The 10,365-nt window shown below is 34.6% G+C and overlaps 1 protein-coding gene across 3 annotated transcripts in view; it reads right to left on the bottom strand.

Annotated features, from left to right (window-relative positions):
* The window catches only part of CCDC141 (coiled-coil domain containing 141), a 160,356-nt gene that overhangs the window by 33,163 nt on the left and 116,828 nt on the right, over positions 1 to 10,365 (bottom strand). For 2 of the 3 annotated variants that reach the window (XM_012728810.1, XM_012728822.1), the window contains exons 13-16: positions 4,573 to 4,752; positions 3,901 to 4,026; positions 1,688 to 1,876; positions 410 to 589 (exon numbers count right to left, since the gene is read on the bottom strand). In XM_012728810.1, coding sequence (XP_012584264.1) covers positions 410 to 589; positions 1,688 to 1,876; positions 3,901 to 4,026; positions 4,573 to 4,752 — 675 coding nt within the window. The remainder of the gene's footprint in view (positions 1 to 409; positions 590 to 1,687; positions 1,877 to 3,900; positions 4,027 to 4,572; positions 4,753 to 10,365) is intronic. The other variant, XM_012728815.1, reaches the window with a different exon arrangement.

Below are 10,365 nucleotides of genomic sequence, written 5' to 3'. Positions count from 1 at the left end.
TGAGGGGAGCAGCGGGCAGGTCAAGGGAGGTCTGTTGTGCCATGTGAGTCACTTCCAGGGCCAGGGGTCTAACTGGCACTGAAGCGGCTGTGGCTGGCTTGCAGTGCTGCGTCCTACCCCATTGTGCCACCAGGGAGGGCTCACAACTTTGTTTAATTTTCAGTGAGGTACTACTGCAGTATCCCATCAGATATTACTCACCTGTAGTCTACCATTGCCCATTATGCTTCCTCCCTCTTTGGTACTTCAGTCTTTATAGTCAGCTATCAATTAATAATCAAATAAAGACAAACTGAAAAAAGTAATATGCATTTTAATTTAACATATACTGGGCAATCTTAATTCTTTCACATTAGAACCCAGTTCTCAGCCAGGATGAGGGGTGATAAATATGCTCCCATTTGCTTACAGATTGCTGTGCCAGTGAGATGATGTCCCTTCCCAGGGAAAGGGCCAGTGTCTGCAGGTGGTTCAGGTGTGCCTGCTTCTCCTGAGAGTGGCTGAGTTGAGTCTGGACCTCGTGAGCATTCTCCAGTTCTTTTGGCTGTTCTAGAAACTCCAGTTCTCTTGATTTGATGAGACATCCCAGCTGGAATGTAGGGCATTAATAGTTAACCTAGATTTCATTATTATTTTTGAGAGAGGTAATTTTTTAAAAGTCTGTTTCTTACAATAAATTTTACCAGCAGGTTAAAATGCCATCAATAATTATTACTATTATACCGTGCTGTAAGTCAGTGCATTAAAATTGAGGAGCTAACAGTGTCAGTTCCATCAAAGAATAAAATACTCTGTTTGACCACACCCCAAAATTTTGGCAAGATCTAAGCTTGTGATCTGAACAACTTCAGAACTTATTTTTTTTTTTGAAAATTGTTTTTAAAGATTTTATTTATTTATGCATACAGAACTGAGGTACAGGCCAGAGGTACAGGGGCAGTGAGATGATTCACCAGAGGCAGAGCAGAACAGGCAGATCGACAAAGTATACTGCTGAGGGGAGCAGTGAGCGGGTCAGGAGAGGTCTGCCACACCATATGTGGGCCACCTTCCTGGCCGGGGATCAAACTTGTGAAGCAGCTGCTTCATGGTGCAGCGCTTTAAGCCGCTGTGCCACCAGGGAGGGCCCTGAAAGCTTATTTTTAAGGATACCAATACCTCTGCATTTGCCATTAACGTAACTACCAAGTGAGAGGTTTCAATAGAAAGGCAAAAAATAAATATTGCTGAACACTCTAATGTAATGTACTTGAGATACAAAAGTAAAAAAGAAAAAAAAGAAAACTTTGAATATGCTTTCTTCCTTCAAAGAGTTAGTGAAAAATAATCTATGTTTAAAAGTAATTAGGAATCAAGATGCAAAAAATGACAGTTGTTTGCAATAAACAAGGCATGGTCAAGGCACTTAGAGAAATCACTCCAAGTAGATAGCAATGCCGGGAGGGGAGGAGAATTTAGAGGGTGAAGAACAAGAAAAGGAACTGAGATAATGACAGCCTCTGCGTAACACCTCTGAGAGACAGGAAAAGTTTAGTTTGGCTAGAATATAAAGGAGAATAAAAATTTCCAGTTTACAGAAAGCATGCGTCATAATGAGCAGGATAGTCATTATTTATTTCATGGCAATTTATTTTTAATCTTATAATTTATAACGAAGGGTTCTCCAAAAATCCATGACAATCCTTACCTCTTCCTTGACTTGGTGGAAATGAATTACTTTGTACAAGATAGTGTTGTAATCTTGGATTCTCTCTTTCTGTTTTTGGTGGAGGTATATAAGGTCCTTCAATTGTTGAGATTTCTCTTTCACAGGAATGCCTTTACCATTTAATTTTTCTGATTCTTTTATAATGTACTGAACTTCATTACTCAATTGCTAAAAAGTTAAAAGCAACAAAAGAAATCAGTTTTTAGAATTTTTAAAAATGTTAACAATTGAATGAATGAATTAATACAAATGAATGAAGATCTAAACAAATCGTTCTCTCATGTTTTAATATTATTATAAGCCACTCCCAATGCACATACTCTCAAATCCAGGCTTTATACTTGATGCTAAAGATCTAGTACTGTATCCCCTATGCTCAGAAATTTTAAAAGTATATATTAACAATGTAAAGAGTTTTTCATGGGTGGTGAAATGTAGAGTTATGTACTTCTAAGGCACACCAAATATTCTAGCAATCTGTTAAGTAGTATAGAATTATTTTATGAAGACAGTATCATCTGTGATATGTAGTAAAGATAAGAATCAGGTGGTATAAGAATACCTGGAGAAGATTCCACATTTTCCCTATTTTCCTTAAGGACAGCAATAAACATGGGGATGCAGGTGTCCTTTTGAATCAATGTTCTTGTGTCCTTTGTTAAAAAATATATTGGGGCAATTATTAGTGCTTTACAATAAAAAAGTAATCAGAATGGACCATTAGCACTGAAACCTCTGGCACTATAGCTGTACTACTTTGAAAAGAGCAACCCTAGAATTTGTAAACAGCCATCACATGGAGGAAGGGACAAACCACCTTCCCTTTGATTTTGCAAGGTCCAGGTATTCCTGATAAGGCTTGTAGGCATTCAGATCCTGGGGAAGAATTTGCAAAGGGTAGACAATTCAAAGACGAAACCACTATAATTTCATGGATCTAATATCAAAGATAAATGTGATAGAAATTATTTAGGCTAAGAAATAATTTAAGAAAAGTGACCTAGGGTCACTAGGGTGACCTAGGGTGTTCAAGTTGGAAAATAACATGTGGGTTCCAAATGCGCACACATGACTGTGACAGAGCTCAAGAAGGTTGGCAAAGTTCCCTGATTTGAAAGCAGTTTACACACACACACACACACACACACACAGACACACACACTTATGCATGTTTAGGGCACTCATGAAACTCAAATAAGCATATAGCACAGGTAATTAAAAAAAAACTTGTAGGTGAATAGAATTTTCTAAGTTTGGAGGAAAGAGTTCACTTTAGGTTATAATGATATGTACTTTTATTGTTATTCTGGGGGTTGGTGAAGGGCAGTTAAATATTATATCATATAACTTAAAGGAACCTAAAGTAAATATTCCCTAAAGGGATCTGAAATCTTCTAATTCTGAGAATCCTTAAAGTCAGTATACAAAGTCATGACAGACAGAATGCTATCCTAATTTTGCAGCTAAGAACAAGAATTTAAGCAGGAGGATAATATGACTGGCAACATTGCTTACTGTTGAGTCAATGGAGATGGGGGTATAGAAGGCCTTGAGTGTCTGGGCCTGAGAACATGACTCATGATTTTATCTGTCATGTCCACAGGACTCTCTGAGAGGAGAAATAGAATACAGCACAGTATTCTGGGAGGGTGGTAGGAACCTGGTGCCAGAAGGTGGAAACAGTGACATCACAGAGGCAATTTTGGGGGCAGAGGGCAGGAGACAGAGGTTGTTCATCCTTGTTTTGAAATGTCTCAACTTAAGATACATATATATTCTCTGGAAAAATAAGCAGCATTTATATTATAATAAATGTAATGATAAGGAAATAATCTCATATAAATTAAAATAATCTAAGATAAGGATACTTTTAGGACATTTTTGGAACCTAAATGTTTGTGTATCATGAAATACAGAATAGTAAAGAAAAATCAGAAAGAAAAATGTATTTTTAAAGTGGTTTTAGACAAGCTGTTTTAAAAAGTAGTAATTTACCAGACTATTAAAGTTTATTAAGGAAGGTTCAAATGAAAAGTAAAAAAAAAAAAAAAAAAACAAATGCAAATGGAGGACTTCAATCAAAAAGTAAAATAAAATAAAAATGAAAATACAGTTTTCATTATTACTTTAAAAAAACAGTTAAAAAATTTTTTTCTTTCCTTTCACCCAAGTACATCCATCTGTTTCTTTACCTGGAACTGAGACTTCATTTCATTCCATTTTCCCCTTAGACCTAAAATGGCCTGGAGACTTCCTCCAAGGTCAAGTGCAGATACAGGCCTAAGTGCTTCTTGAAGCAGCTTTAAGTTGTGAGTAGTCTGAAATAAACATTGAGTGGTTACAGGTATGTTTAACACCAGCTCATCCCTGTGATGACATGAAGTGTCATCCGACTTCAGTTCCTCTGAAACATTAGGGCCATTGAGTGCCAAGCCAGCAGTGAAAAGAGCACAGGCCTTGAGTTCCCTAAACCTGTTTTGATTTTATTGTGGAAAATATACATAATGAAATGTATCATTTTTACTATTTTTAAGTGTATGGTTCAGTAGAAATAAAAATTTCCACACTGGTGAGCAGCCATTTACCATCATCTATCTCCAGAACTTTCTCATCCTCCGCAACAGAAATCTCATCCCATTCAACACTCATTCCTCCTGCCTTTTCTCTTCGCCCCTAGTCTGCTTTTTTTCTCTATGAATTTAACTGCTTTCAGTACCTCCCCCAATTAAGTAATATGATACCATATTTATCTTTTTGTTTCTGACATCACTAAGTACAACAGCTCTAATTTCCTACATATTCTAGCATGTATCAGAATTCCATTCCTTTTTAAGACAGAAAAACACCCATTGCTTACCCCTTACCTTTCTAAGTTGCTCTTTGAGTGCTCCCCATTGCTGTTTCACAGGCTTGCTTTCAGTGTCTTGAAGTTTCCATGCTATCCAAAAGTGACTGAGTTCTTCCCTTTCTGCCTTCTGCCTTTCCATTGTGTTCTCCACAATGTGCACTTCATTTGTCACATTTGATATTTCATTCTTTTTAGCCTGTTAAATTCATAACCCATATAACATCATTTATTTCCCAGAAATACAACATTTTTTTCATTCTTATTTTAGGAGTCAAAAGCTTATCACAACCAAAGAATAACATGGTTCTGATCACTACAGAAGTCTGAATTGCTCGTCTAAGGGCACAGCTGAGCTTTCAGAACCCATATTCTTTCTTGGACATCAGATCCTGAGTTCATCAAGATTCCATTGGTATTGGCGTCCCATAGTCCTAGGTCTTGAGGGGTGACTAAGAGCAGAAGGCTACAGAAATGTTGAATTCAAGATTAAGTTAATGCCTAAGTTTTGAAGTATATTTCATCTTTTCTTTTAATACATTCTTTAGAAAATGTCAGGATCTCACTATCAGGGAATCTGAGGGAGATGAATTGTTCTAGTTTTTTTTTTTTTTTCTGAACTATTACCATTGCCATCTTTTATAATTATCTTACTTTTTTTTTCTTGTGAATGGTTTCTCAAGTTATTTTTGTGATAATTAAGATGCAAATTAATATATGTCTCTGTATTTCTACCTCTATTGTACATCAGAAGCATTCTTTCTGGTTGACTGATGTGAAATCCTCCAAAGAAGGTTTTTAAACAAGGGGAAAATTCAATTGGAGGCAGAAACATAAGAGTGGTAAAGAGTAAGACCATGTGCTTTAATGTGCTAACATCAAATATATAGAGAGGAATATGTGATTAGTAAGACAATATTGATTGTCCAAATTCATGTACTTTAAAGAGCCAATGTACTTGGATTCCAAAAGTGTCAATGACAGCGATCTACAAATGAAGGGACCATTAAGATTATAGTTGTCAGGCTGCCATAAATATTTAAAATAATAGGTCATCTGATTTCACATATTATTAATAAACTGTTCATGATACTAATATTGCACACTTATATTTGTACAAAAAGGGCAATTTAACTGTATTATTGTAATATCGCTAATATTGAAAATATAATATATATTTGGGAATGATATATGCTATCATTTTATTATATTATAGCAAATACACAGGTTTCCAAAATGCTATATGTCATGAAAGATATTAGATAACAACAACACGACCCAACACAAATTATATTTTCTTTTATTTGCTATAAATAAAGTTAGGGTATTTTTCACATATTATTAATAAACTGCTCATAAAAATTATAGTATATAACTTAATGTAAACTTGGAAATTGCAGAATGCCACTAACAGCTGCAATCAGAAGAGTATGTTGGTCTATAGGAGATCTAGTACGGGAAAAACTATAGTATGTCTAAGTAGCAAGACGTAAGAAGAGTGACTATATTTGGCAAACTTAAGTATCTGAATACTTAGAAAGATCAATAATTTGCATGTGGTCTATTTAGTAAACTCACTACTCATTTTACTTCTGTGTAAGGGTGAGAATAAATTTGCAATAATCTGGTCTAATAGATTGAATAATTAATTATCTATTTTCCTTTAGATTCTCCTACAACAAATGGTAAAAAGAAGCCAGTATCCCAGATATCATTCTTGGATACTGATACCATAAATTAGTAAATTGGCACTTTCATCAAGATATCTGCCAGATTTCTGGCCTAAATCAGTTTCTGTGATCTTGATAATTTTTAGATGAACTGAAAAATTTTCAATTTCAAGCTTGAAAATCTGAGCAATAGCAGCCCAATTAGAACAAAATAATCAACAGAAAATGCCAGTTGGCCTTCTTCCTTAACAACCAAACTGGTAACCACATTTTAATAATAATGTTTGTTTAAAAGCTCATGGTCCAAATGACATGAAGAGAATTAATTATTAATTTAATATATTTCATTTGTCTTACCAACAAGTAAAATCTCCAAATAGCTGAACCAATAAAATTGATTATTAAATGGACCTTAATTCTTATTAGTAAAGAATTTATGTGACAGTGGTAAGGATCTTAGGGTAAAGTGATCTTGTTTATAGTATCAAGATAAAAAGACTATTAAGGTGTGATGTAAAATACACACTACTTATACTCTAAATGGATATCAGAGTAGCATCATAATCTAAGATAAAATATGCACTAGGATGGGTTCTTACAGCAGATCTTTAATGAAAATATTAACGTACAATCTTAAACATCTTAAATAAGTAAAATAAGAGTTTCGTTTCTGGGTAGGAAAGTAACAGAATTATACTTCTGCTTACAACTATTAGAAAAAATGGATAAAATGCAGAGCACATCTTATCTATTGGGGCAACAAGAACTAAAGAGAGCAAGACTCTGGAGAAGAAAGGAACTGAGTGTGGCAAGTTCACCTGTCACCACTTTTACCCAAGTTAGGGCATTTTTCAATTCTGCACATTCACATGGAGAAAAATAGTGCAACAGGACCTAGTCTTCCAAATGGATTCAGGCTAGAGATGGAGGATGTACTGGGGAGCAGAGAAGCCAATAGAACTTTTAGCAGACACCAAAATTAGGTGTTTCAAGCACATACATAGCTTATCTTTTTCTAGGGCGTTGACAAAATATTGCAGCTATACAAGGAAGTGGATTAAAGTTTTTTAAGTTTTAACCAAATTGGAAAGAAATATTTGCATACCATACATCGGACAAGGAGTTTCAAGATCTACAAAGAATCCATGTAACTCAATAAAAAGAAAGCTAATAACCCAATCAAGAAATGCACAGTAGATTTAAATAGACACATCTCCAAAGAAGATATACAACTAGTCAAAAGGTATGTCAAAAAATTATCAGCATCACTTGTTAGCAGGAAAGTGCAAATCAAAACACAATGAGATGCCTCTCACATCTGTGAGAACAGCCCATATCAAAAAGACCAGAACAACAAATGTTGGTGAGAGTATGGGAAAACTTGAGCCCTCACACAGTTGGTGGAAATGTAGGCTGATCCATTTCCTGATGGAAAACAATATGGATATTACACAGAATATTAAAAATAGATATACCATATTCTCCATCATTTCCATCCCTAGGTACCTAGGTGAAGAAAAACACAATTTGAAGGGGTATGTACACTCTTGTGTTCATTTGCAACATTATTTACAATAACAAACCAATGAAAATAACCAAGGACAGAGAAATGGATAAAGAAAATATAGTATATATTCATAATACAACAATACTCAGCTATTTAAAAAGAAGATGAAATCTTGCAATTTGCAACAAGATAGATGGACCTGGAGGGAATTATGTTAATTGAAATAGAGAAGAATTAAGACAAATACAGAATAATTTCTCTCTTCTGACAAATAGAGTGAAATAAAACAATAGAAGACAAAACAAAACTAAAACAAAACCTAGAATCTGTAGAATACGTGGGTGGAAGTTGGGGATCAGGGTGGGGAGGGGATCCAATGGACTCTGGTGGAGGTTTATGGGTGTTAAGTATGACTATGGTGTAGCTACACAGCTCCTGACTGACTTCAGTGATCTACCATCAGCTACAGAGGAAATAAATAACACCGCTTGGAACTCCAACAATTTTTTGTAGGACTAGGAAGAGTTTTATATGAAAAGAGAACCAATGAGTAAATTTCAGATTTGAAAAATAAAATTTCAAGTGAAAATTAGTAATAGAAAGGATAGAAAAAAATGAAATTTGCAAATATTTGAATTAGTTTCTGAGTAAATTAGAGAAGAACGCAATTCAGAGATAAATGAAGATGCACTTAATAATGTAAAAAAGAGAGAGAGAGAGAAAGGGGGAGAGAAGAGGCAGAGAGTTTAGATACATAGATAATATATGTTTCAAATGTCCAAAATGAAAGACAACTTAAATACCTTTTTACAAGAAAGCACCTGAGTAACATAAGCACTTAGGCAAATTGCTTAGCAATTTTTTTCTGATGCTTAAGAATAGTATTAGATAAATTACAGCTGTTTAATACCTATTTTGTTTCTTTGTTTCACATAAACTTAACAGGAATAATCTTCAAACAACAAAAGAAACAAAGATAAAGACAAAATTGAGCTCAGAATAGATGATGATAGTTAAACAGGACCTAACTTTCCAAACGAATTCAGGCTCCAAACTGAGATTAATAACGTTTCAGAGTACTAAATAAAAGGCAGAGGTCAGTTATCTTTGAAAATCTTAAAGAAAGTGAAAGAGAAGCCAGGAAATTAAAAAGAAGTAAATTCCCTGATTTTTTCAAAAGGGCGGAGGATGGGCTACATCATTACAGACAACTTTACATTGAAATCAATACAAAAAGTTCATCGCTGATAAAGAAGTTTATGAGAATTTTAGAAAAGATGACTTAATTGCTAGGAGTCAAGTGGATTTATACCAAATTATATGTATGCAGTTGATAAAATACTAGGTAAGTGGATTTTCTTTTGAGCAATATCTCATATTAAGAAAAAGTTTGTGAAAGTGTGTAAATAATTGTTTAAAAAATTGTTAATTAACTGATTGCTTCGGTGAATTGGAATGTCAACTTGCCCTTTAAACATTATTATTAAAGATCTAATAGCCATAGAAAACTTACTTATCAAATATGTAAAATTAAACACAGGAGAGATGGCTAATGTAGACAGGTGCCTCCAAATTAATTTAATAAAATGAAATCATGGGTGAAGCAAACAAAATGAAATTAAATAGAAATATAAAGATCCAAGGCCCTCCCTGGTGACCATCGGGTTAAAATGCAGCACTGCAAGCTAGCAGCAGCTGCTTTAGTGAGAGTTCGATCCCCGCTGGGGAGGTGATCCACATGTCTCACGGCAGACCTCTCCTGACCCGCCCACTGCTCCCCTCAGCAGTGTACTTGGTGAATCTGTCTGTTCTGCTCCCTATTCTGTCTCTGGTGAATCTTCTCACCACCCCTGCACCCGTGGCCTACACCCTAATTCTATATGCAAAAATAAATAAATCTCTTTTAAAAAAAAAACTAACATTTAAAATAAAAAGGTAATGGGAATTTTATTTCATCACAAACTTAATATGAACCAGTAAAGTAAAATTATTATTAAAAGTGCTAACATAATCTCTGTCTCACTGGTAAAGACAGGTGTCCATCTGTGTAGAAGTTACACTTCAATTTTCAGTTATATTTAATGAATCATTTTGATAAACCATAGAAAATTCTGGGAGGAAGAATCAAGAGTAGAGAGAAATAAAGATACCTCATAAATAACAGAAAGAATTTGTATGTATTTAGCTAGAGCAAAGATTCAGATTAGGCCTAGCAACTATTTTTAATGTTGGAAGGACTTCCATATGTTTAAAAAAATCATTTTCCCTCTGTGTAGTTGTCAAAAGGTAGAGTCAAGTATGAAATCAGATTTGTCTGTATAAAAACGAATTTTCTAGCAACTGACATTTTCTAACAATAAAATCAGTGGTCTTATTAGGAAGATACTTGAGGTATTAAAGGAGAGCTAGACTACCCATCTATTAGGAATTCTGTATATAATGTTATAAAGATCAGAAATTGATCTGAAGATTTAAAAGTATTTTATACATGTAACTCAGCAACTGAAGTTTAGGGTACATTTCTTTTTTTCTTTTTTAAGGATTTATTTATTTATTCATACATATAGAGCTGGGGTACAGGCCAGAGATGCGGAGGGTGAGAGGCTTCACCAGGGACAGAGTGGGGAGCAGAACA

The sequence above is a fragment of the Condylura cristata genome, unplaced genomic scaffold, assembly GCF_000260355.1.
Source record: "Condylura cristata isolate star-nosed mole 26May11 unplaced genomic scaffold, ConCri1.0 scaffold00002, whole genome shotgun sequence".
Lineage (NCBI taxonomy): Eukaryota > Metazoa > Chordata > Mammalia > Eulipotyphla > Talpidae > Condylura > Condylura cristata.
Note: the sequence above shows the minus strand (reverse complement) of the source record. Positions and strands in the feature narration are given on the sequence as shown.